General features: G+C 40.1%; 2 protein-coding genes across 5 annotated transcripts; one reads left to right on the top strand and one right to left on the bottom strand.

Moving 5' to 3' along the window:
- The first annotated feature begins 1,461 nt into the window (after nucleotides 1-1,461).
- LOC307018268 (uncharacterized protein) lies at nucleotides 1,462-3,802 on the top strand. The gene is made up of 5 exons (XM_079648420.1): nucleotides 1,462-1,478; nucleotides 2,583-2,741; nucleotides 2,836-2,937; nucleotides 3,146-3,337; nucleotides 3,450-3,802. Exons 2-5 carry the CDS (start codon nucleotides 2,583-2,585, stop codon nucleotides 3,627-3,629), a joined length of 633 nt encoding a protein of 210 aa, XP_079504546.1. The 5' UTR covers nucleotides 1,462-1,478; the 3' UTR covers nucleotides 3,630-3,802.
- A 130-nt stretch (nucleotides 3,803-3,932) lies between these two features.
- myo1ca (myosin Ic, paralog a) lies at nucleotides 3,933-25,588 on the bottom strand. 4 transcript variants are annotated; one of them, XM_079648416.1, is made up of 34 exons: nucleotides 25,452-25,588; nucleotides 24,642-24,764; nucleotides 21,421-21,653; nucleotides 16,438-16,596; nucleotides 16,231-16,346; nucleotides 15,082-15,280; nucleotides 14,811-14,891; nucleotides 14,483-14,662; nucleotides 14,291-14,389; nucleotides 13,474-13,587; nucleotides 13,309-13,380; nucleotides 13,090-13,209; nucleotides 12,531-12,613; nucleotides 12,291-12,396; nucleotides 12,121-12,201; nucleotides 11,947-12,038; nucleotides 11,739-11,833; nucleotides 10,820-10,866; nucleotides 10,611-10,691; nucleotides 10,341-10,446; nucleotides 8,286-8,403; nucleotides 8,069-8,182; nucleotides 7,854-7,930; nucleotides 7,223-7,291; nucleotides 6,756-6,840; nucleotides 6,475-6,634; nucleotides 6,303-6,386; nucleotides 6,108-6,201; nucleotides 5,638-5,693; nucleotides 5,405-5,540; nucleotides 4,804-4,874; nucleotides 4,633-4,730; nucleotides 4,442-4,541; nucleotides 3,933-4,337 (listed from the first exon to the last, which is right to left on the bottom strand). In XM_079648416.1, the coding sequence occupies exons 3-34, from the start codon at nucleotides 21,436-21,438 to the stop codon at nucleotides 4,311-4,313; spliced, it is 3,138 nt and encodes a 1,045-aa protein (XP_079504542.1). In that variant the 5' UTR covers nucleotides 21,439-21,653; nucleotides 24,642-24,764; nucleotides 25,452-25,588; the 3' UTR covers nucleotides 3,933-4,310. The 4 variants fall into 4 exon arrangements, with proteins under 4 accessions (XP_079504542.1, XP_079504544.1, XP_079504543.1 ...); XM_079648418.1 differs by lacking the exons at nucleotides 24,642-24,764; nucleotides 25,452-25,588 and adding an exon at nucleotides 21,988-22,003; XM_079648417.1 differs by lacking the exons at nucleotides 24,642-24,764; nucleotides 25,452-25,588 and adding an exon at nucleotides 21,824-21,967.
- Between the last annotated feature and the right edge of the window lie 1,632 nt (nucleotides 25,589-27,220).

Genomic DNA, 27,220 nt, shown 5'->3' with positions numbered 1-27,220 from the left:
ACTTACAGCCAGTTCAAAATGCTGCTGCTCGCCTTTTCACGAGAACACGCAAGCGCGAGCACATTACACCTGTACTGGCTTCTCTACACTGGCTTCCAATAAAGTCGAGTCGATTTAACATTTTTTATTGTTTGCCTACAAAGCCCTTAATGGTTTGGCCCCACCTTACCTGGCAGAACTCCTACAACCTTATACATCCTCACGGTCACTGAAGTCTGCTGACAGATTCCTCCTTGTGGTCCACGGGGCCTTTGCTTTAGCAGCTCCCAGGCTCTGGAACCCCGATCAGACTTGCTCCCTCTTTGCCTGTTTTTAAATCTCGTTTAAAGACTCACTTATTCTCCCGTGCTTTTGCAGACTACGTATAAGACTTATCAGTCTGTGCTTTTAAATTGTTTTTTTTAGTTTCTTGTCTTTTATATTGTTTTTACATCATGTATGAAAGTTTTTTCAGTTTGTGGCCATAAGTATGGTTTTATTGTGTCGTGTTTTTGCATTTGTTTTTTGTCCGAGTGGTTTTGTGTAAATGTATGTATGCTGCTTTTATATATATTTATTGATGTACAACTCTGTTATGCTATATAAATAAATTTGGATTGGATTGGAAATAAATAGATGCATACGTAAAAAACAGGGGGATAAGAATTGCCTTCATGTCAAGAACTCTGAAAAAACACCTACTTCCAATAATGACAGTCAGGGATGATAACAGTTGTGATAAGAGGAAACTTTAAAACTTTTTTTTGTTTAGTGAGATTCAGTGAAACTGTGGCAGTCATTACTAATGTCCATCATGAGATTTCTCAAATATTCCCTTAAGATGCGCAGTCAAAACGTTTCCCTGTTGAAAAAAAGTTTCAGATTTCAGACATCCCACTTTCACCGTCATGACCATGTGATGACACTCCACAGGAAGAAGACAATTTATCTGTGTGTGTTGTCATTGTTTGAGTGTGCAGTAATACTCATTGCTGTAATTGTGAAGAAAATGTGTCCCTTAAAGAGAAGAAAAACTGAATATAAGCATGCAGGGGAATACAAAAGTGCCAATTAGATCAAATTAAGATTTATGTTCCATCCTTATCTGATTGTCACTGTGACATTTCACTTTAAATATGCTGGAATAAATAACCTCACTATGTACTAAAAGCACAAAATGTTAAAGTGTTTATTATAGAAATTCAAATTGCAGACTATAACTACCTAAACATTTATTCCTCGCTCAAGAAAACACTTTTTCCCAAAGTAGAATCATTTCTGTATAACTCGCTTCCCCAACTCACCTTTCTGAATGAATCACAGGCCACAGGATGCTGAAACAGAGAGAGAGAGAGAGAGAGAGAGAGAGAGAGGAAGGAAAACAATAAAAAAGCCCAGCAATGCAAGAAACTGAAACTAAGACATGAAAGATATATATACAGTACACACGCCTTACTATAACATGAAGCTATCTTACTACTGTTCACTGCTCCTCCAAGGTAAGACCATCTTGTAAATATAGATATTCTCGAAATGAAAAGTTTAATTGTTTGAGTATTTGTCTATATAAGTATATATATATATATATATATATATATATATATATATATACACAAGGTATATATTTTTGGTTAGTGTATCATGTGAGCATTTAAAACAAACGACAGCAGGCTATTTTCTTGAAAAGATGCACAGTGGTGTTTATGGTATTCAAAACATAGGGAAACATTTGTAGGTAACATTCTGTTTTTATTTCTTGAACACACTTCTAAATGTATGTCAGACAGCTGCAGTGATTCTGTATATGCATGATAACATCTAATGACACTTCTGCTGTTTATTTGTGTAGAATTGTGTTAGCTTTTGTTGTCAGTAAGATCACGAGGGAACACTGCCATATATTCAGTGAATGAGAAAGAGCTTGACTCACCAGGAAGAAAGTCTGTGACAATGCTGAGCGAATACTTCCAAACCGAAACAATTTTTAAGGAATCAGGACATTTTTGTTTCCATGAACGTGCAGCTGTAGTGTCACTGAATAACACAAGAAAGAAAGCATGAGGATGCCTCGTGGTAGAGGTTGTGGATATGGGTTTTGTTTTTAGAAATATTAGTGGACTTCCTTCCAATGCTTAGTATGCAAATTGCCAGTTAGGTTCCCATAAACAGAACCATGTGCTTAACCGGAACGCTGCCATTTGTTGTTGGAAGTGATACTGTGGGTCCCTTTTTTGTGTTAATAAAGATAATAAAAAACTCTGACTCAATAGAGATTTTTAAGGGGCAGTTAAAGACCCACCTTTTCCGACAGGCCTTCGGGTCGTCGGAGGAGGTGAGTTAGTAGCTGTCTTTTATTGGTGTTTTATCGTATGTATTACCTGCTGCTGTTTTATGCCTTTTATTCTACATTGTATAGTTGTACTTTGAATTGTGTCCTGTGTAATGTACTGTAAAGCACTTTGTACATCCGTGTTGAGAAGGGTGCTATATAAATAAAGTTTTACTTACTTACTTGTGTGTCGTTAAATGTTAGCTATTTGATATTTATTAAAGATAATGAGGTGTGAACATCAGATGATCTATAACCATTATCTCTGTTTCAGATGACTCTTTGCTGGCGAGCTCTCTTCCTCCTTTGCTGTGTCCTAAGCTGTGTGCAGTCCTTTTCTGCATCTCCAGTCCTCCAGAGGGGTAAATACAATGACTCCTTTAGCCTCACAAGGTCAACTCGAACTCGTGTCCAGCAGCTGCAGAAGAAATACGTGAGTACTGCACACCACTCCCTGCTCTATAGTTATATAGACAGTACTAGTGTTCTCTTACTAAACAGATGTTTCTATGTTTTGACTTTAATAGAAGGAGCAGCAGTTGGGGAATAAGCACTTCGAGGACAGAAGCCGGCAGTTAAATGACCTGCCATTGCTTTCTACAGATTTCTACAGCTGGCTAAAGCTCACGGTTAGTATTTATTAAAAACAAATAGAAAATCACTGTGATGTATTTCTGCTAAACACATTTTCAAGTTTCATTGTTTTGATCATTTCTCTCCCGCAATCATGAGACATTGTCAAGTCTGCTCTTGCAGAATATAAAACTTGGAACCCTTTAATAACTTTAAGCGCGGCATTATTATTATGATGTAATAATGTGGCCTTCTCTTGTTCAGGACTGGGAACGACTGCACAGTGCGTTTGTGGACATGCAGGCCTATTGGAATAGGCTGGACCGGAAGAGAAAACAGCTGGAGGGGGAGGAGAAAGAGCAGATGGTGTCTCGGGCGGTCGGCACCACCCTACCTCAGAACATCAGGCACGTTCAGCATGACCTGAGGGACCTGATGATCCAAGTCAGCAGCCAGGTATCCACAAGCTCTTTACTGAAACACACTCACATTGTTAACCCCCACATTAAGTATTTTGTAGGAATGAAGCCATGGTTTTGATAAATAATACTTTTGTTTTCTTCTCCAGATGAGTTACATGAGGAGTTCTTGGACAAAGCCAACCTTTCCTACACCATTAAACCCTCAAAACGGATCCCAAACGGTTTGGGACAGCAGTGTGGAGGGTTACATCATTCTGCGGGATCTAGACCTTTACCTCACCAGGCTGGCAAGAGACTTCCTGTTTCTGGCTTCGAAAACACACTGATGACTCAGTGCTGAAACAGAACCGTGACGAGAAAAACAGCAAAACGAAGAGAAGGCAATGAGCACTTATTGGGATAATACCCAAGTTATTACTTTAGGAGATCTTATTTTTGCTAGTCACATTTTTTACATGATTTTTTACTGTATGTCTAACGGTTTTCTTGGGTATTTCCCACAGTTTCTGTATCCTCTCTAACTTACAGTTAGCAATAAGCTCCCAGAACAGACAACACTTCCCAACATCCTGTTTTTCCCCTCACTGTACTGGACTTTCCAAAAATATATTTAATTATTTATTGACATATTTATTAACATGTTATTTATTTCAAAGTATTTTTATTTCTCTTACAATAGAGATACAGTGTTAAAACATTATTATATTTTATATTGATAGAATGGAAATGTATTTATGTATGACTGACAATAAAGAGCATTTGAAAAACAGTGAAGACTTCATGTTGTGGTTTTCTTATTATAAAAAAAGATCAGTCAGTTTTGCAACATTGAAGACATTCGTAATAAAGATGCTGCGTATTAATTAATAAGGGAACTTCCTTCTGTTTGAGCATGTGCTTGTGCTGCATTGTGTCAAGATACAAACTAACAAGGACAACTTCTAAAGCGGCAATCCTCCCGTTAGCTAAAAGGATTACCGTTTGACTGGATGCTGTTTTAGGTTTCTTCATGCAGTGTTGATGTGAGGGGCGGTCTGTGGAGGGAAATCAGATTGAACAGTTATCTCCCCAAAATGTTTTTTAATGAAAAGAAAATCCCCTTTCAAAACACATGACTCCAGATCAGTCGCTGACTCACCACCAGCAGATGACCTCGCTTGCCTTTGGCCACCTTCAGCTCCGACCCCCTGACGAAATCAATGAATCCCTCTTTGCCTCGAGCCACGACAAACCTTATGCTGCGGGGGACAAATAAAACACAGGAGGATTAGATGAGTTATAATGGGTTTCCAACAAATAACCATAGAGAAGCAGGCAGGGAAGCCTCACCTGCCCGGGCTGATGTTGACGTAGTTGACTTTGCTGGCCATCATTGATAGTTTAGTCACCACCTCGATCACGTGGTGGCAGTGCAGCACCACATCGCCCTGAGGAACACACAGCTGCATTTAGAGTCGTTTGTCACCGGGAAAAGAGTCATTTCTGAGAGTCCTACTGTACCTTCTGCTTATTGTCCTCGTTGGGCATGTGCAGCACAAACATCCCGTCGCTGAGAGAGCTCACAGAGATACCTGATAAGAGAAAACCTGGCTTAGACTTATTGAACCAAAGAACACAATCACACTGAATTAAGTTTGAGACACGTTCTTTGGTCAGTTAGCTGGAAAGGCTTATTTTATAAGATCATTAAACTCTTATAGTTTCACTGCTTTATCTTGTTTTCTTTATCTGAAACTGCTTGGCTCTAATCAAAGCCACCTGATCCATTGACCAAATCCATAGTTTTACATTGCAGAACACAGGAGCTGCTAGTCTTCCGCCGCCTCAGTCATTTGTATGTTTAATTGTGTGACTGTGGTGAAACTAGACTAACCAAACTACAGCTTTAGGGGTGGTACTCCTGTCTGCTTCTCTAAACTGTGTGCATTAAAACATCCATTTCCTGTAAAGCGTCTATGGATAAGTAGCTCATACAATCTCAAACCCCCTCTAAGCAATAACTATGCAAGAGGAATTCTAATGAGCTCAGTAGTGATCATGGATTAAAGGACATCGCTCTATATCTTATCATATATAATAATCAAATTGCCCCCCTCTTTACCTCTCAGAGCAGCGTAGTCGATCCTCTGTTTGATCTTGGTCCTGTCCACCAGCACAGCGAAAGTGTTAGTGAGGAGCAGCTGGCGAGGGCGGGGCTTGAAACCCCTCCTGTCGTACTTTACAACCGTAACGCCGTACTGAGAAGCACAAGAAAGGCGCATTTTTAAAAGCCTGCGGAAAAGTTATGCAGCACTTTTAGAATAATCACACAGGATAAATAAAGGTTAATCCCACCTGCACTTTGTCACTGCCGAGGGTCTGGACAACTTTCAGATTGATCTGCTCGCGTTCTAAACAAAGCAATGGAAAAGTATCTTTTAGAAAGCCTATCTTAACATCTTCTGTATGGTGTTAATTTAGCCACATTAGAGCCAATTTAGGTTGAAAAGGTGTTACAGAGCAACCATGGGAAGAAGGAAACTCAGAAATAATAAAACAAGAAAAAACTCACAAGTTTACTATATATATTATTCCCTGACATTAAAGTCATATTTGAATGAGACAACAACTCAGAAGATTCTTGTTTTTTGTCAAGGAACCTCGTCATAAATTATTAATCTTAGAAAAAACTGAGATTTGTCTTGCAATATTTCTCTTCTCCCCTGGCTCTGTAATGTTTTTCTTTTGTTGAAACCTACAATGGACCTAATACGCTGCCGTAGATTGTAAATACAGAGCTAAATGATGCGTGTATCGACACGTACCCAGCCTGGAGTCCAAAAACAGCCTTCCAACACCCTGAGGGTAGCTGTCTTTCTCATCCTTAAAGATCTCACTGGCGACAACCTTCTGCATCATCTTGAGAAACGTAAGAAAAAACAAGCAAGAGAAAAGAAAATGAGCAGATTTGTTCTTTTTGTTCAAAACAAGTTAGGCCATGCCTTCTGCAGTAAGCCTACCTGCTTCTTCCATTCAGGCTGGACTCTATGGCAATACTTCGCGACCATGTTTCTCATCTGAAGCCTCCGCAGGTGGTCAGAGGCCTGTAGAGAACCAAGAGAATTACAATATAGAATTTGCATTATTACTACTTATTAATTATTTGTTATAAGTATGTAATAGTGGGTGCACCTCAATGAGAGAGGGAGGAGGTGTCGGCCAGCTTTTGTCCAAAACGCTCTTGGGCAGGTTTTTCCGTAGGTTCTTGAGGAAGGAGTAGCGCACGTGATCATGGAAATACTCGTTCTCTGGGCAGAATTCCTCATGGCGGTAGATGAAGCCCTTTATTAGCCTGAAATTAAGACAGAGAGAGAAAGAAAAAAAAATGTAATGTAAAAAGAAATGAGCTGTACATGCAAAATGTGTAACAAATATTTAGAGAAACAAACATTAACAAAGTATCAGTGAGGCACCTGCGTATTAACTCAGCAGCCTGGCGACGCCTCTTAGCCCTCCTGCGTGCTTTCATCCCCCGCCACCCTGACTGGATCACTATCACTATAAGTACAAATACATGCATGTATTAACCCCGGGACAACTTGTCTTCTCAGTCAAAGAAAACATCAAACAACAACAAGTTACAGACAACAAAAAAACATATAAATCTAAATACATGAACTGAAATGTATACATTTAAAAAAAAAAGGTATCTTTATGTAGATACATTTAACAAAGCTCAAAGGCCCAATATGACAATTGAAGAAAACCCAAAACAAACATATAAAGAAGTAAAAATGTCAATAAACCCCCATCAAACTAAAGTTTGGAAGGCGAAATAAATACGTAATAAACCTGATGTGAGTAGTTATATTTCTTTATAAATGAGCATAGTGACACTGTTCTGTAAGGGAGAGGGGTCAGCAGCAGGGGGCGCTCTGACCTGCTCGTCTGATGCGTTGGTACTTGGCTCTCTCCCTGTAGCCTCTCCAAGACGTCTGCAGTGTCAAAGCTGGGATAAAACACATGTAAGAGAGTTGGACATATATGACAGATAAAGTATAATGCATTTATCCCTTGGGCTTAACTATAACAGTGACAAACTGTAAAATAACAAAGTGATATGTCATGGGGAACACAGATAATCATGTGGCACATGAAAACGTGGGTGTTATAGAATAATGCTGACAGATCAAAGAGGCTGCCAGAAGTTCTGTGTAAAAAGAATGGAAATAAAAAGCAGCCGCAATATTGCACAGGTCACGTTGTGTTCCTTCCTGTGTTTCATTTTGAGCAGGATTTGGGATGTCTAAGTCAGGCAAAGCATATACAAATGTATTATTAACAGCTCAGTTGTTTAAGAAAGAGGAAAAGATGATTGTGGATTGGTACTGGCAGATACCCATTATGGATGGAGTATCGGTATGAGACGTTCAAATCCCTAGTCAAGCAAGTTGTTTATTCATTATTTATCCAAAATGATGATTACAGTGAGGTGATATGTTGCCGTTTAATGTTATTAAAGTCATTTTTTTATCTTTTTGATTCTCAACTCGCTGTCCTCGCTTACTCACCAATATCTGGCTTTTTTGCTTCCAGTGCATCCTCGGTGTTGAAGAGAGTTTTTGGGAAGCGGATGAAGATTTTTGACCTGCAGATCATAGCCAAAGACATTTATTATCAACACAGCTGTACCATTTCCCTTGATGAACACTACAATATAAAGTGTTTGCATGAATGTATTAAGTGTGGGTTGTATCCACTAAGCTTCCCCCTGGCAACACATTACCTGCCCAGTTTGTACTCCTCTGCTTTATATCCCAGGTGGTTGACCAGTGTGGAGACACCGTCAGACAGTCTGCCATGCCAGTTGGGCCACGTCTCGGGACAGAGGGGCTTATACCTAAAGTCATTTAAACAAACCATTATAATGACAGTAGGCTGAACATAGAGTACAGACATAATGAACAGTCATCGGGGCAGTGAGTTAGAGAGATGTCAGTCACCTCTGCAGGAAGGCTTCAAAGCGACGGCGATAGGCAAAGCCAGCTCTCCTGACCCTCAGGTTCTCCATCAGACCCAGGTACTTCACCTGGTGTCGGACCAGAACTTCATCAAACCTTGCTGCAGGGGGAGATATCATTAACCTCTGACTCATACAAGATTGGCAAATCTGATGGTACTCATTCTATACTATACGAATGATTACATATGGCAAGTCCTCAAAATGATTACTTTATTGGGATCATCCCTAAGAGATTCTTGAGGGTTAACTACGCAGTTCAAATATCAATAGAAGGAAGGAATATGGTAGTTTTACATCCATTTGAAATGGTAAAAAGCAGTTTAGCCATTGTGGAGATATTATATGTCTTAAGTCAATAATTTATATACCTCAAATATTTTGTATGTGTTTTGAAGGATCGGACTTCTTTTCCCTATTTTGGTCTTTTGGGTTATTTTTCCATTTTAGGGATAGACCTTCTTGTTTTCTGATTGTATTTCCTGTGTTAACCACAAGACCTCCTCCATCTTTTTGGAATTAAAATGCCTCAGAAAGTATTGTTTATTCCCCTCCCAGCGGGCTTTTATTGTGAAATCTGTAGTGATTGTTGGGTTTGAGTAAAGCTATGTTGTAGTGATGGCTATGTGGAAATTAACCAGGTAAGCCTTTACAGCCCAGGGGCCGTATTCACAAAGGATCTTAGGGCTAAAAGTAGCTCCTAACTGGCAAATTTAGGAGAAACTCCTAAACATAATGGGCGTGTCAGTCTTAAATTTAGGACTCCTAATTTTATTCACTAAGAGCAATTCACAAAGTATTTTAGGCCTAAAAGTAGCACCTAAGTTTAGGAGAGCTTAAAAGTCCTCGAGAGGACTCCTAACTCAGTAAGACCTATTCACAAAGAATCTGAAAATGGCTGCGAGACGAAATGTTTTGGAGACAATGGAAGACTGTGAATTGATCAAGAGATATAGGCTAAATCATGAGGGTATCAAACTTGTTGTGGAATTAGTGCGGGATGCAATAACATCCCCGACTAACAGGAATAACCCGATTAGTCCGGAAATAAAATGTTTGGCAACACTACGACATTTAGCAACAGGGAAAATGCAACTTTGCAATGCCGACGAATTAGGAATATCGCAACCATCAGTCAGCCGTGCCATAAACCAAACCATCAACGTGCTCTCTAGACCACATATCATCCAACAGTTTATCCGGTTTCCTTTGGACAATCAACAACTACACAGGATCAAAGCCAACTTCATGGCAATTGCAGGTATGCCCGGTGTGGTCGGTGCTATTGACGGGACGCACATAAAAATAATTGCGCCATCAAAAGATGAGGATGTGTTCGTCAATAGAAAGAAAGTACATTCCATCAACACGCAGATTGTTTTCATTCATCATGATAGGGGGACTTGAACGGCGGTATGGGCTGTTATTGAAAGTGTTTAAGTGCTGGAAATATGCTCATTGGATAATAGTTTGCAGGGTGCTTTTAATTGCCTCCTTGATTTAATGCAATTTACGTATTTTTATTGTTTGCTCTCTCTCTTTAACGTGCATATACAACGTCATTATCGTGGTCTGCACAAACTTGTCATCATGCGTGTATTCTGCTAACTGCACTGTCCATAACTATTTGATAGGAATACATTTCTAGCCTAGGCTATTTCCTTGTTTTTCGGTGATTTAGTGGGCTCGTTTGTGGGATGTTGCGGATGAGTTTCACCGAGAGCGCATGCTCTGAACAACCAATCACCGTACTGACAGCTTCTAAACTCATGCATGAGAATTGACGTAATCCATAGCAGCGGCGCGTCACTCTTAGTTCACTCTTAGTTCACTCTTAGTGATTTATCCTTAGTATGAGTAGGTCTCAGCGGCTTTGTGAATAACTTTTAAGAAAAAACTCCTACGTAAAATGTTTTAGCGCGAGTTAGGAGCACTCCTAGCGGTAAGATAAAATGCTTTGTGAATACGGCCCCAGATGTGTTGTGTTTTTCAGAGTCAGCCTTTGAATACAATATGATTACAAGATGTAAATATCTACCTGGCTGCTTGGCATCATTTGGTTTGATACAGCGCACATAGGACGGCTCTTTAGACATGAGGATCTCCATAAGTTTCGTCAGGCTGTTTTTAAACTGAGTGGCGGCCTAAGAAACAAAACAAAAAGACAAAACAACAGCATTAAACTATGGGGAATTCTCTGTATATTCGTGGGCATGTGTTTGGGTTTTTTCAAGGAGAGAGAGGCTTCATTGGCTTCTTCATTAACAATGTTGTTGACAGCGATAGAGAGAGAAAGAGAGATTCTCACCATCTCCGGGCGTTTCTGGTCTATCGCTTCCTCCTTGCGGAAGCAGTGACTCAGGATCTGGTTGTCTGACTGACACATGACCTGAACAGAGACCAAACCACACAACCACATGTCAACACGGCACTCCCCCCCCACCTCCTATTCCTCTTCACTCAGGAGACTGAGAATTTCGAAGGCTGTGGTGAGACTCTACCTTTCATTATTCTCACCTCTTTCAGGTTCCTGTTCAGCAAATCATTGTTCTTGTCTAGGAAACCTATACCAGATAAAGAAAAACACAGACATTTGTCAATAAGGACTGGAATAAATGCATGAAGACAAATAATCATCTGGGCCCAGGAGTTCAAATCAATTTGAATCCCTATCTGATCAGATCAGATTTGGATTTTGGGGAGTTCAAAACCAAAAAACTGGATTAGGATCACTTTGATATCCGATCAGATCAGGAAATCCAATCCAAGCTTTAATCCCAACAAACTGGATTATCCTGATCCCACCAGAGGGGTGGATTTCCAGTGGATTACCAGAGCAAAATGTACTGTACAATTAATTTTAAAATATGTTTCAATTGAAATAAGATGGCAAAGTTTGTTAACTGAAATAATACACAATTTTTAGCCTTCATGGGAAATCAATTTTATTTTTCATTTTTTAGTCACGTTTGTGGTGGCCTATTTTGTTTTCAACCAAATGTAGATGATATAAATTTTCACGCTCATAAAAGTATCACAACAAAGATTGTCAATCACAAATTTAATTTAGATTAAAGAAATAATATCTTCAAAAAAATAAATAATGTCCATTAATTTGTCATCACCTTTCAAAAGTAATTGCCGACAAGTGACGTCTCTGCAATGTGGTCTCTTGTCTTCCTTGTATTATTTTTCATGTCCACTAGATGGCGATCGGTAGGATTATAGCACTGATATTCAGGATCTAGTCATCTTGAAAAATCGTAATCTGGATCAGGCTGATCCTATCCTGAATTGCTTTGAACTCCAGGGACAAAATTTGGCCGACTTGTCTGATCCTGGATCACAAAAAATGGGATTTCAAAATCTGATCGGATCTGATTGAGATTAAAAGTTTTGAACTCCTGGGCCCTGGTTATTGAAAAGCCCATCTCACCATTGACATTGTAGTTGACCTCTCCAGCGTAGTGCAGCAGCCTGAACTCCTCCCTGCTCATCACCCTGCGAGTCTTTCCATTGGCCAACTTGTGACTGAAAGACACACACAGAGAAGTTCTAACATGCACTGCTGGTACAAGAAGCTGTGGATAATAAAGTATTTGTACTGTATTTCTTGATGATATTTGATACAAGAGGATGCTCACGTGACAAAATGGGGATGGCCGCCCAGTGTGTCTTCCAACTTCTCGAGAAAGGAGACATCGCAGGTCTCTCCAGGTCTCAGACACTCCTCATCCTAAAAAAAAAGTATTTAACTTCACCCACAGTGACAGAGACAACATTGTGTACAGACAAACCTATAAAGTTGTTATACGTACCAGAATGGAGATGATGCCTTTGTGCTTCTCCTCGATCAGGTCACAAATGATCTTGTTGTCAAAGTATTGCACCGTCTCCCACTGACATTAAAGGTAGAACAACGTAGTGTAAGCATAGTAATGTATGTCAAAATATATCACGTTTTATTTGTCTTGACCACTCAACTCACTGCAATTCCCTCTGTCTCGTACTCCTCCTGCTCAGATCTCAGGGTGAGCTCAATGAATAGCTGCTGGAGCTTCTCGTTGCAGTAGTTGATGCAGAACTGCTCAAAGCTGAGGGGAGAAATGGAAGGGAATGAGGCCACTTGCATGCTAGAGTTATGTATAAGCTTTGTGCAATCGGGACAATAAGAGACTGTGAAGCAGATTAAGGTGTAACAGAGAATGGAAATGAATAAAGCGCATACCTATTGTGCTGTAGGACCTCAAAGCCGTAGATATCTAGAAGCCCTATGACAGAGCAGCCCTTACCGCTGTGGTAGATTTCCTCCTGTATAATGTACATTACAGAACATGCAATGGTAAACAAAATAACAGTTTGGTAGCCCATAAGTGACTTCATGAAAATGATATTGTTCAAATAGGTATACACTTGCATTTTTATTTGGACTTCAATATTGCTTGCAAAACTGTAAAATCAGGTTATATATTGCACTTCCAATGTCAGATTTGAAGAAACATTTGAATATTGTCAAATCGGAGTGTAACTTTTAAAATAAGATGTCAAACAGCTTTTCATTTTATTTGAATATGGTCAAAGAAAGCCCATTCGAGTATGTGCATGTTCTTATGAAAAATGAATTATTGCTTTTTTATTTTAGATCAAATAGCACATACATGTGTGAAAAATGTTATATTGTGGAATTAGATATTACATTTCAAGTCCACATTATTATTTAAAAAGTCCCCTAAGGGCTTCCGTACGGACAGCCTCACAACATGATGGGGGGATTTGAGTTACTGCACCTTCAGAGCCAGCGACTGGTTGATCTTCTCCACCAACCAGGTGAAGGTCCGACCGTACACGGCCTTGGCTAAGGCATCGCGGGCAGACACCGCCTGCTCAAAACTGAGTGGGGTGATCATCTGTAAAGCACGGATGGCAGGCACAAAACACATTTATAAAACAACACAACACAAACTGAATAAGAGAGAACACGAGGATCAAGGACACTATGACGTCACCTCCTCTCCTTTGGCAGTGAGTTTCTTGTGAGTGAGTGCCTCCCCGAGGGCCGAGCCATCGACACCCAGCAGCTGGAAAAAAAACACATCTGCTTTCAGCTCGGACTTTCTGCAAATGTTTTTGCATATTTGAACATCTGATAATACCAGTGAGACCGTTCTGACCTTTGTGAGGTTTGTTATCTTAGTCTCGTTGGTGATGTAAGTTTCTCCCTCGTCGCCTTCCCCAAACTGAGTGTTTCCCAGGTGGAGAACACTTGCGATGATGTTCAGCAATTTCTGAGGTCAGACACAGGAAGGACAGTTAACAAAAACCTCACAGATGAACGATCTGTTCTTTAACTCAAATCAATGTCTGGAAGGTCACTGAGAATATTAATAACATCCATCAGAACCAGAGAAAGTGTGCTTTACGTAAAAAAAGGTATTTTTCAAACAACTCTCATATTAAATAGTCAACACAAATGCTTAAATAAGCAAGTTTACTTGAACAATAAAAATATTCAAAATGTTGCATACTAAAAAAGAATGTTGAGTATACAAATTATTTGTAAAATAACCATTTAAACTGCACAGGGTCCTGTGGTTTAAACCGTTTTGAATGTGTTTATGATGATGGGAAATGTGATGCGATGAGGCCAAGGGGAAGAATGAAGGATATTAAACAGCACAAATATTGATGGTGGAAAATAATATTCCCATTATAATGCAAAATAAAAGAACATTGAATGTATTAAATCCAATCCATCAATGTGTTCTACATAATTTGACTGAATTTTTATGAATGACTATATGAAGAATTTATTAAAAATGGATACTTCCCCTCTAACCAACTGCCTTTATGTGACAAAAAAACCTATAAGTTGTCATTTAAAGTATTCCACTTAGCGTGTTAAACCAGAGATTATTAGTTAAAAACAAAACAGTTATTTTGTAGCGTGCATTCAGGTCAAACTCATTCCAGGCGGTGACTGCTTCTCACCTGCACCTCTTCCTCTGTGAAGCCAATAACGGACAGCGCCTTCATCACGACTTTCCAATTATTCTTGTCACTGACGGAGCTGAGTCTTGGACAGTTTCCCTGAACAAGACGATTAAACATTACAGCACAACTGATGGAACAATTGCATTGACCTCAGTTTGGAAACAAGCAAATAACCTGCACCACACACACCTTTACCAGATATTGGTAGCTCTGAGGGTTTCTCTCCAGGCCCAGCGTGGTGAGCAGGTCGTCCTCCCCTCCGTCCAGCAACTGGTAAAAGATGTGAAAGTTCCTCTCGCCGTGGTTCTGGTGAATCACGCGGGACTTCTCCAGCAGGTAGTTCAGGATGTGACCGCCTACTGGTGCCCCCTATAGGAGAAGTTACAGAAAAACAGCAACTATTAAAAGCAGGTTCAAAAGTCTGAGCTTCTATTAATGGTATAACTAACTGGTGGTATCAGTATGATTTAAGCACATATGATTTCTATAAAAGTTTGAGGAATGAGGGAGTGTTTACCCTAAAGTCAAACTGGACATCCATGTATTTTCCGAAGCGGCTGGAGTTGTCGTTCCTAAATGTTTTGGCGTTCCCAAATGCCTGAGCAAAGCAAACAAGCCAGGAAATTAGAGGGAGGAAGGGAAATTAATAGCAACAATAGAACAAAATCAAACAATATTTACAAATAAAGAACAAGCAAAGGTCCGGATTGGTATCATAAAAAGCTAAAAGTCTAAATACACTGGGCTTTCAACTGTAATGTTGTTTGTTGAGTCAACAGAAGAAATACCTCCAGGACGGGGTTGGACTGCAGCAGGCAATCACCGAGGGCAGGCATCTGATCATTGGTGGGGCAGGTGACGGCGTAGTACAGAAGGATCTTCTTGGACGCCTCTGTTTTACCCGCTCCACTCTCACCTGATATCAGAATACACTGGTCCTTCCTCTCGGTCCGCATGGCCCGGTAAGTGTTGTCTGACAAAGCATAGCTGAGGGGGAAAAACAACAGCAGATCAATAAGCTGAAACTTTGTGGAATAAAGTCACACACACACTTGCCTGTGACTTAACCATTTCTTGATTTGATAAGAAGTGTTTAGTGGTGGAGCCTTTGCCCACTGAGCTTTATTTCTCTGTAATAATCTCTGTTCATCATTTTAAATGAACGCTGAAAATAAATAGGTTGTTCTGTTTAATATGATCTCTCTAATACCGTCAGCTGGGTCACCCAAATCACAGCCAAACAATCCTGTTATGATTATATGATCGCTGTTTTAAAAAAAAAGAATCTTAACCTTGCTTAATCTGCTTGACATATTAACATTATGAGGTGAGTGGTTGATTAATCTTGTATGCAATAGTGTGTCTTTTCTTTTCTGAGAGATTCTGGATAACGTCTAATGTAAATAAACTAAAATTGATGTTAAACTGAATTTGAAATTGAATACATCCGTGAAATTGATTAAATTCAACCTTTTTTATTTTTTCTGTAATGATAGAGTAAAATGTAAAGTCAGTAGTTTAAATGCTTGTTATTTTAAATATATTTGTAAAACAACATTTTCTTACGGATTGTAACAACATGATAGATTTAAAAATGTTTAAGAGGCAAATGCATTACATTCAGAATGTTTGGACATTTATTCTGTTAATAATATGAAGGCATTTAGAGTCGAAACAATTAATATATCAAGGGACTGACAAGAAAACAGTAGATCATTTGATATGGAAATAATTGATAAGTTGTGTCCCTAAAATTATTGAGCTACATGTGGAGGTTTAATTACTAAAGAAACATATTTCTCATGCATGCCTCAATAAATCCTGTTTGAGAATACATTTAGCAATATATTTGTCTCAGCATACTGTGTGATTATTAGCTGGGCAGTTTCCAGCAGAGGCCTTAAACATTAATGTGTGAGGACCATGAGGGGACTCACATGTGCGGCGATATCTCGTAGAAGCTGACTCCTCTGTAGCGCTCCATCTGCTGCTTGGAGTAAATCTCCAGCTCTTTGTAAGGGTTCACCGACACCAAAACCGAGCCAATATACGTCTGCGGCAAAACATTAGATCACATTTTAAAATGTTTCACCAACACCAGCTGAAGTGTTTTGGAACCTGTGAAGGAAAATTGGCTTCATTACATAGATGAGGTTTTCCCCAAAGCGTCTCCGTAGGTTCTCAATGAAGGCCGCCTCACTGTTGTAGTTTTCCAGCAAGACAAAGTCCTGCACCCCCACCCTGTCCCGGGCCGTCAAAGCGCTCTCCATCACCAGGCGCATTCTGCCTTCAATATCCACCTCCTGCAGGAAGAGCGACAAGAGGAACACAACAGACATGAAGCACCTCAATCACACTTTCCAGAACATGCATTTTCAACACTTTCATAGGGAATCTGCCAAGAGCAACAGAAAATGTTCACTGATAACTGATTATTTTTCAAAAATTGACAACTATTAGGCCTGTAGGAAAAAAATGTTTTGCCAAAATTGAAAGAAGTAGCTTTTTTGGTTTTTCATTGACATTATTTTTACAAAGCTTACACTCTTGTAAAGATGATTCCCACCTCCTACAGATCTTCCTGGTAGTAGGTACACATTATAAAACACTGGTTTTAGTTAAACGCTTGTATCTTCTAAAGCAGGGCTTACTCAACACAATTCCACTTACATTTCATTTAGCTGACACTTTTGTTAATAGCCACTTACAATAAGTACATTCAATCATGAGGTTACAAGTTAATTAAAGCAAAGTACATTAGCTTCAAAAAGGCCAAAGTGCTACATACAAAAAATAGAAGAGTTTGGTAAAACTCATTACCTCATATTTGTTTTTGTTTCTTAATTGGTTTTGCTTATTGTACTAAATAGTCAAAGAGATTTATTAAATAAAATGTTTAGCAGTACTGCAGAGAAAAGATGACTGTTCTTGATGTTAACCATATACTGCCTGTATAAAGCTGTGAACTCTTCCAATATATGCAATAACTACTGTAGACCAGCAGGGGGCAGAACAGGCCTTATCCCATTTATTCTGAGGCATGGTACATTCACCCAGTTTAGAAAGGTTTTACATCTGGCGCAGTGCTCATAACAATAATTGCCACATAATTATATTACAAGATAGAATCCGTGAATGAAGAGAGACACCTTCAAAATATCAGGGCAAATGTCTCCAGACTTAGTGGCCTCATCACCAAACTACACTCAAAAGAAGAACAGCTCTACTAAGCCATGCCAAGATTAAACAATGAAGACATTTAAGGAATCCAAATGATAAACAGACAGGGTAGACTCCTCTATGATACAATAGTGAGATAGTCATGTATGTACAGTACACACAGCTTTATATCACCAGTTGGGATTTAAGGAAAGTATGTTTACATGTCAACCACAATGTGATGGCCAACATTATAGCGCAGACAGGAAATAATAACCGTCTAACCAGAGAGGAATTCTCAGATATACCCCTAAGGTAAGATATTAACCGCATCCACATTCATGCAAAGAGATCAAACTGTCAGCAGTTAATACTCACTGATGATAATAATCCAGACAAACAGTCCAGTGTGTAATCAATGCACTACACCCCAGCAAACCAGCTGCACTCTACTCCAGTATCAAAGGTACATTTATGAGAGAAGCCCTGCCGTTTTCCTTAACACATTTGAAAAAAAAACAAGCAGAAGTGGAACAAAGGGGCTAGACTTCCACAGGACTTCTGTTTTTCTTGAATGCACGAGCCTCTCAAGGGTCTCATTTGGCAGCTTCATGCCGGTAAAAGGTCATTATCTCTGAGAACTGGATGCAGGAAAACCCTTTTCAAAACAAGAGGACAACAGTGGAACACAGCCAAAGCGCGAGAGCAAAGGAAAGTCAGTGGACTCTTCCAATGCGGCCCCTCCTCTCTGCTTCACCTTGGAGTATTGTTCTCCCACTCCTGCAGGTGGGCTTCCTACAGATAGTAATTAAAGCTCACAGATTTTTCAAAGGATACAACGAAGGAATGTGAGGGTCATGTTTAGGGCAGCGCTCAGTGGATGCCACTAAATGTTTCTGTGTTGTGTGTCGCCGGCTGTGCTTTTATAACAAACACTGAAGATACTGTGTTTCTGCATTCATAGCTAGGAAGACATTTGAATGTGTCCTTACCAAGGGTGTAACTTTGGTTTGAAAAGTGGGGGGGACACAAAACAGGGGGTCCTCCGCAATGAAAATTGTTCTCAATTTAATTCCATTTCCTGCCTTTCTACAAATATATTAGGGACTATAGTGTTAACAAATCCAAGAAAAATGTGTAGTGTATATAATGAGTGTGCACACTTATCTAGTATCCTATCAATGTGAGTCTGTTTTATTTGTGATGACCTCACATCTAGGGGGGTCCGGGGGCATGCACCCCGGGAAGATTTTTTTCTTGAAATTGAAGTTTAATGCATCAATCTGGTGCACTTTGAGGGCACCATTAAGAGATTTATGGATAAAGCTCTCAACACTCATATGAAACAGAACTGTATATATTTCAATAATTAAAAAACCATTAGAATATGCTCACAACCAATAACAAATAATTGATATACTCCTTTCTCCATCTTTATCTTACCTAGTCTGCATTCTTTCTTTTTATTTAAGCATATTTGACTAATCATTCCCCTTTCAAATTGTGTTTCTTATTTTTGTAATGACCTATAGTAGCTACACATTGGAAGGATTTCTTAACTTATTTTATATACAACTAATATTACATAGATGGAAATATTTGTTTACATAGATGACCAAACCATTTGAGACCCACTGAGATAACTTAGACTAAAGTTTACAATCTAATCACTCAGAGTCCTTTACCTCCCTGAGCTGACGTTATTTCTCTCAGTCCCACAGGAGAGGACTCTCCCTCTCCTTATTGTTGAAACAGCTTCTAATCTCTGTTAGCTCCGAGCTAGCACCAGATGCTGACAACAGCCCTGTAACTCTCTCAGTCTCTCTCTCTCAGTCTCTCTCTCTCTCTCTCTCTCTCTCTCTCTCTCTCTCTCTCTCTCTTTCTCTCTCTATCTCTCTCTCTCTCCCTCTCTCTCTGTCTCTCAAAGTCCGACAGGAAAGAGCTCTCCCTCTCCTTATTGTTGAAACAGCTACTAATCTCCGTTAGCTCCGAGCTAGCACCAAATGCTAACCCCCGTAAATCTCTGTGTCTCTCTCTCTGTCTCTCTTTCTTTCTATCTCTCTCTCTCACAAGATGCGCTTGTGCCACACACACACAGATGCTCTTCCGTGACGATGACCGCTTGCGTAAAAAATAAATAATAAACAAATTTAAAAAGTGGGGGGGACACAAATGGGATTTTGAAAAGTGGGGGGGACATGTCACCCCTGTCCCCAGTGGAAATTACGCCCATGGTCCTTACTCAACTTCAGTTGCTGAGGATGAAATGAAGCTGTGGTCAATCACAACTATTACTCGATCAACATAATCACCAACTATTTTGACATGTGTTTATTGTTAAAGTTCTTTTTTCATGTCAAAATGGCATAAAATAAGATATGTCCGCCTCATTAACTTCAGGATTTTCAGTTTTTCGGATGTTTAATATCATATTAAACAGAATTTATGTTGGTTTTGTACTAACAAAATGACACATTTAAAGACATCAACTTGGACTTTGAGAAACTTGGATTTACTGTTTTCACAAATGTTTGCATTTTACAGACCAAAACAATTAATCGATTGATGGAGAAAATTATCAAATGTTACATTTTAAATTTAAAAATGTCAGCTAACATAACAATGTGTGAAGTTGTATTCTGTACCCCCTCCTCCCCTTTTGATTTTATTGTTGGTACTAAAATATGTTAATATTAAAAGTTTATTTTTTCTCTTGGCTTCCACAAGAATACTAACTTTCTTAAATGAAACCTTTATTGATTCATGTGATTGCTGCTTATCAAATATAATGTCACAAAGCTCAATGTGGGCTGGTACAGTATTATGGATCTTATAAAGAAAGTCCTCCATGTGTTCAGCAGACACATCAACCCTCACAGTGGTTGACGCTGAACAGTAATGCATGCCTCTGAACTGTGACAGGTTGCTTTGGCATTAAACGTTCATTCCACCTCCTCAGATCTCATTGCTTGATCATCTGTGATTATTATAATCATTAAGATGTACAGTAGCTTCTGTGCTGGCACTGTCTGTGCAACACCGCGCCTTCCAATGTCTGAAACATCTAATGTGAACTAACATCAGACCTCCCAAACACTGTTTTCTTTTAGGACTAAAAAACACAGCAAACATTGTTTTCAATAATCTATCCCTCAGCAGTCATGGGTTATATTTTTTATTCGCGATTTTATCGACATCACATGTGGAACCCATTCATTTTTAATGTGGAGAAGCCTCATCCAAAACATGTTTACCTCTACCGCTGGAGTAGAGGAAATCTTAAAGGAAGTTAAAATAATGGAACTGGAGACACATCACCTACATTACTACAGGTCTGGGATGGAGATATAAGCAGGATATAAAGTCATCCTTGCAGCTCTGTTGTCAGAGAACTGACCCGAGGCCCTGTTGTTACAGAGTGGGGGTCTGATCTAACTTTACGTAGCTTTACAGGGGATTTGACTCAGAGTGGTGGTGAGCTTCAGTGAAATGCAGGTTTGTGTCTGCAGCAGCAGTGACATCCAGAGAGGAGGCTCACCCTCAGTGGGACTTGGCTCCAGGCCCCATGACTAAGCTCTGCTGGGCCGACTACATTCGGATTGTCTTCCTTATAAGGCCTGCCCCTCCACTCTGTCCCAGGGCGAGCTGCTCTGGTACCACAGCTGGCTCTCTATGTGCCAGTAATGCTAACGGTGGAAAAATACCAAGTTTACCCTCTTTAGGTTGCTTGGGTTATATCTTAAACAAAAACCAAAATACGCAATGACTCATGCACTAAAAAAAAGAAAAGGAAAACAAATCTCTAAGTGACTCATTGTTCTGTTTTGCTTTTCCCTCCATGAGAGACAAAGTGAATTGGTGGATCGGATCTTGTGCTTCACTGTCTAAGCACACCAGAACAAAATCCAGTGTGCAGCCCTTAACATGAAAAAACATAACAAGGAGCATCATGGTAGTCAGGATCTTACCCTGCCTTGGTATCTCATCCTGTCCTGTTGTTGTTGGAAGACCTCTGATCCGGTGGTCCCCCCCAGGCTGGCGCTCCTCCTCCTGTGTCAGGCAGAATCCTCAACTCGATCTTCTCATCCACCTTTGCAACAGACTTCAACTTATCTTCTCTTTTCTCCCCCACGTCGGTCACTTTCTCACTCCCTCTCAGCTTTGGTCTCCACGTCTTTCCCCCTCTCCGTTTGGCTCCCCTCTGAGGACAGAGCAGATGCACTTAGGCCAAAACAGAAACAGCTCCTCTTGTTTATACATTCACTTCATCTTCCCTCCTTTGACAGCTCAAGTAAATGCCTGCCTCTCCGTAAGTCCTTCTCCTTCCCTCTAAATTACATTGCATGAAACAAGGGCAGGAACTCCACTCACACGTCACGCACACACACACAAAAAAAAAGTGAAGGGAAAGTAAGCTGCTGGTGAGAGCCAGTGAATCAGAGCCGAGAGGGTTTGGAAAAAAGTGCTAAGAGCCCCAAACTAAAAACATGTAATCACTGTGCAGCTATATAAAAAGGGGAAAAAACACAACTCACATGAGGAGACCTCACTACATTCTTTCTTTCATTCCCTCCCTGTTTAGTTGGCTCCCTCCCTTTTCTCCCACAAGCTGAGACAGAGACATGGGATGTGAGTTATGGAAGTGTTTCACCAGCAACACTGACGGTCTCCTAGTGACAGTCTTTCACCATCATCATAACATCACCCTGCAGATATTCAAAAGGCTGTTATTATTCTGACAATAGTCTGGTCCTCCATAATCCCAAAAGTGTGTAATGTTGTCCAAGCCCCATTCAAAATACAACCTAATATGAATTCTATAGTGATAGTGCTGTTTGCAGGGACCGCTAGGTGCGTCACTTTCATTTTTGACATTTTTGGGGAGTGCTGTCAAGGCCACATTGTCTCTGAGAGAGAACAGCGCCCCCCTCTGGTTTCCCTCCCCCCTGTCTTGGTGCTCTCACCCCATTTCCCCTCACTCTGCTTCCACGCCCTACTCCCTTCCCTTTGCCAGCATCATCAAATATCCAACGCTGAGGAATCTGAATAATGTTACCCAGATGGAGAAAGCCTTTCGCTCTTTCCCTAGATCCCAGGTTGTCTAAAGTAAGAAGGAAAAAATCTTCATGCTGCTACCTCTCGAACATTCACACTACTAAGGGAGAATTGACACTGCCGCGTTTATTAAACTGTTTAAAGATCTTGTTCCACTTGGAGTCACCTAACACCCCATTACGATGCCTTACCTCTTTTAATATAAACACTCCTGCCAGGTCTGCCCTTGTCAAGTCAATTTTATAGATAATCACAAATTTGCCCCAAGGGGCTTTACCCTATGTTTTCTCACTTCAACTCTTGCAGTCACATTTCGTAATAGATTTCCTTGATGAAACTTTACTTTGCCTAACTGCATTCCTCCAGAATTGCATGTGCTATATTCACACAGTCCTCACCTCAAATGATCTGCGGGTCAACTGTCAACAAACCCAAAACATCAAAGGAATTAGATAATAGTTGGTCATTGAATTGTCACAGACACAATGAATACAGCAGAATGGTAGTTATTGTTGTGAAATATTCTGCACAAGTTAACATGGTGTAATTCAGGATGCACTGTATGTTTGGTTTCAAATGCTCCTCTTTTGAAAAATAATACACGCTGAATTAGTGTGCCTATTGTTGGGACTTAACTTATTTTGAAATATGAGTACAGTATGTTAAATAGGAGTTTATGTTCACAGGCCTGGCCTCGCCGAGCTCCTCTTTCAGGCTAAGCTTCAGGGCCCTGTTTCCTCAGCTGAGTGTCATATGTCATATAGACCTGGAATAATTCCAAATGCAGTAGGCTTGTCTAAAATGTCTTTACAGGTCACACAAAAAAGAATCAATCAGACAGCCGCAGCGGATTTTGAACGCAACTCGACTAAGCTTTCGGGGTCACATGGAGTAAAAAGCTCCTCTAGGTAGGTGAAGATTAATGCAGGCAGCCATTATTTATACAGAACACAGGAATTGCCATTTGAAATAGACGATGCATCTATTTCTCAGATCTGTTCAGAATATAATGTTTGAGCATGTGTGGTTATTGCTCAAACTATTAAAATAGTTGTCAGAAAAGTCAACTTGAAGATTTTGAGGTCAGAACTGTGCAAAGACGTCTCAGACAGAATATACGGCAGATAGATTGCTGGCAGCTTTTTTTAACTTACTTTTGAAGGGCGTCCAAGAAATAGCATATGTAACCACATGCATGTGGAACACATGAGGGTTCACCTAACACATCTGGCGTGTCTACTCTGCATCTGGCACAACCTTTCTGCTAATGAAATTTTAAAAATCACTTCCTACAGCCAGTGAGAAAACTACAGTTCCACGGTAGACAGCACTTTAACCACCTACGTTTCTGATGTATCCTCCTGCGTTATTTTCCATCTGAATTTTTTTCAATAAGTGTTCCTATCTTTGTTTAGCAGTTCCTGTAAGAAGGATTTCCTTCCTAGCTGTTTCCTGATGTTCAGGGGCTTCCTCCATGACCATTAGCTCAGTTCTGATGTGAACTATGCATTTTAATGTTTATTTATATCTACTGCATGCCTAAATCTAGCTGTTTATAATTGTTTCATTTCCAGAGAACTGAATAACAGAAATAACATTTTTTTAAAGAGGCAACCCTGAGCCTGACTTCAATTTCAGATCATTAAAAACTCAAAACAAATTCTGAACATCTGACATAATATGGAACCAATCCAAAGAATCCTACCCTCCGCCCTTAAACTGGCTGCCTGTGACAGTATTTGAGTTTGAGGAACAGCTATCATTTCCCTCACTTTGTATTTAAATTGCAAAGGTTTTCCGATTCAATATAACAATGAGTCATAGAGGAATGTAGTAGGAAAATCGTTTTTTCTCTCTTCACTTTTTTCAAATTCTCTCTCTCCCTCTGTCTCTCACACACTCATAGACAACGTATATGAATAAATGAGATAGTGGATATCAGATAAAAAGGCATATAGAGCTAATCTGAATCTCCTCATGCTAGCATTTACATCATCAAATGTATCTCTTCTTTCCTTTCGTTGACTTGTTATGTTGCATTATTTATGATTCAGTGTAGAACTATTTGGAAGATAACTTGAAAATAAAGAGCAATTCAAACATTATTTGAGTAACTTCACCTAGCTCTTCTTACTTTCTGGTATGTCCTTGGAAGAGACGCCTTTTAGTGTTACCTATCGTCCATCTGCACTGCGCTCGCTCAGCACCCATCTGCTGACCCCGTTCTCACCTCTGCAGCCTCTCATCCCCCAGATCCCTGTTACACCACAAGGGCTACTAAATTGATCAAGATGTAAAACAAAACCTGTTGAATCTACAAGCTGTGGAAATACTTTTAAATGTTGCAGGAATTTAGAAACAAAAACAAATGGGGAACAAATATCTACTTAGGAATGATATCTTATGTGTTTTTTCCATTATTATTATTAATAATAATAATAATAATAAACACAATGAGGAATATATGTAAGGGCAATAGTGTCACTTCCTCTGCATCATCACTCGATAATAGCAAGCATGAGCTTATCACTAACTCCTCATGTTGTTCTGAATTATAGAAAGGCTTAGGGCTCTGCCTAGTGGTAGCAATATTCATGACACTGAAATTAATCCTATGCCTCTATATTTTGTGAAAGGGGTGGATTGCTCTTACATTTGGAGCCCAGAGTGAATTCCTCATGAGTTTGATGACTGCTAAACTTTTCATCTTGTCTCACAGATGAAATTTCACACTGACTAACTGTACCTATGCAGGATTTTCCCGTAATAGTACTTTTTTCACAATATATCAATTCTTGTTTCATTCAAGCATATCATCTCAATACTTACTCTACAATAGCATGCATCTTGAACATCCTAAACATATTCACACATGCATACACACATGACACATGTATTAATGCACATGCATATCTGTAATATAAACACATGCAAATAAGCCTACCTGGTGCTCCTTAATCGTCAGAATGCATGAACATCCTTATTGAAGTTGACCAGCAAACACTTTCTCCCATATCCTTCTCCAGTAGCAGTCTGGTGGTATTATTGGCCACACACTCCATTGCCTGTCTGTTTTTCTTTTCCCAGCAGCCTGGACCAAATGCACTCTGAACACTGAACCGCTCAATCCAGATGGATAGAATTACAACACAAAAAACGCACAAAACAAAACTTAATAGAAAGTAAATGAGACCGCATTAAGCCTTCACTGCAAAGGGTGATAACACATTTCATGCAGTTTATAGCCCATAAATCCGCTAGGAGGCGGCAACGCTAAATTTAATCAAAAAGTAATCAGATATGAAGCTGATGACAGCCTCTGTTAAAGGTGGAGGTGCTGAATGGTAGTGTACTGTGATATTACACAGGCAAACTTATGAGTACAATTAGACTACTCATGGTTGCATTTATTACATCAGTCTGTCAGGGGCTTTTGCATATATATTGTATTGTTTTGCTGTATCTATAACGCCTGGACTGTCATGGGCCCTGTGCATGCTGCTTATAGTCCGGTTGAATCGAACCCTGGTGCGTTTAGCCTCATTTGGGTCGGTGTGAACGCAGTCCGAGACCTCTTAAGTGAACTAAACAACCGGACTCTGGTCCGCTGGGTGCGTTCACACCTGCCTTGTATAGTCCGGTTGAATCGAACCCTGGTGCCTTTAGCCGCTTGATGCGGTTCATTTGGGTTGGTGTGAACACAATCCGAGACCTCTTAAGTGAACTAAACAACCGGACTCTGGTCCACTAAAATAGGTGGTCTCGGAGCGCTTGCTTGCGAACCCTGGAGCGGTTCATTGCTGGTGTGAACGCAGTCCGCACCAAAACATAGGAAGCGTAGTATTTACGTGTCACAAGAACGCGGATATCTTCAAAATCTTTAGCGAAAGAGTCTTTCAAGACATCCGCGGTTGTTTAGTTAAAGAGTGAAGCCGAATGAAGTGTTGAACAGTGTCGTGCAAAGTAAAAATTCTCCGTCGACTACATAAAAGTAAGAACACCTGTCGTCGGTGAAACGCCCCTCCTTACTGCAGAACGTCTCATTATATGTGTTATAATGTTTTTTAACGGATGTTATTACGTCCGTTAAAATCTAGATCCCTTCGCTTCGCGTCGGGCTCCTGATCAGCCTGTCGGTGTTCTTTCCCCCATAATGACCGCGTCGCTGCACATTATCCCTTACTTGTCTGATTATATAATCATATGCGCGGGCCGCTAGTGTCTGTTGATCTCCAGATTAACAGCAGCATGAGAATAACCTGCCGAAAGTGCAGATGCTCCATGGCGGAGGCTAAGGTAGACATTTCCGGGATTTGCGTTTTTACCCCCTTAATGTCTGACCAATGGTTGAACAGCATTTCCGAGCACATGACTTGTGTTTAAAGTGTATAGTGTGGTGAGATTGACATCATGCACCCACGGATCTATGGGTTCAGGTATTGTTCTGCACGGACATTTGAGTGAGCCAGACTTCCTGTTTCCGCCGGTCTTCGCTTCCCGGGCTTGAAGTGTTTACATGTGTTTGCAGAGGCTTAATAAAAGTATAGCTTGTACCTTTGATACCCCGCCTCCGACTCCTGTTTCTCGGCACTACATTGGTGACCCCGACGTGATAATAGCGTGCTGCGTCGCCAGTCACTCTGCGGAAGGCGAACTGAGCCTCCGCCTGAGCGAACCATGCAGCCGCAGATGTCTCCCAAAACTCAGGCAGTT

The sequence above is a fragment of the Notothenia rossii genome, assembly GCF_949606895.1.
Source record: "Notothenia rossii genome assembly, chromosome: 9".
Classification (NCBI taxonomy): domain Eukaryota; kingdom Metazoa; phylum Chordata; class Actinopteri; order Perciformes; family Nototheniidae; genus Notothenia; species Notothenia rossii.
This window is presented reverse-complemented; position numbering and strand designations above follow the sequence as displayed.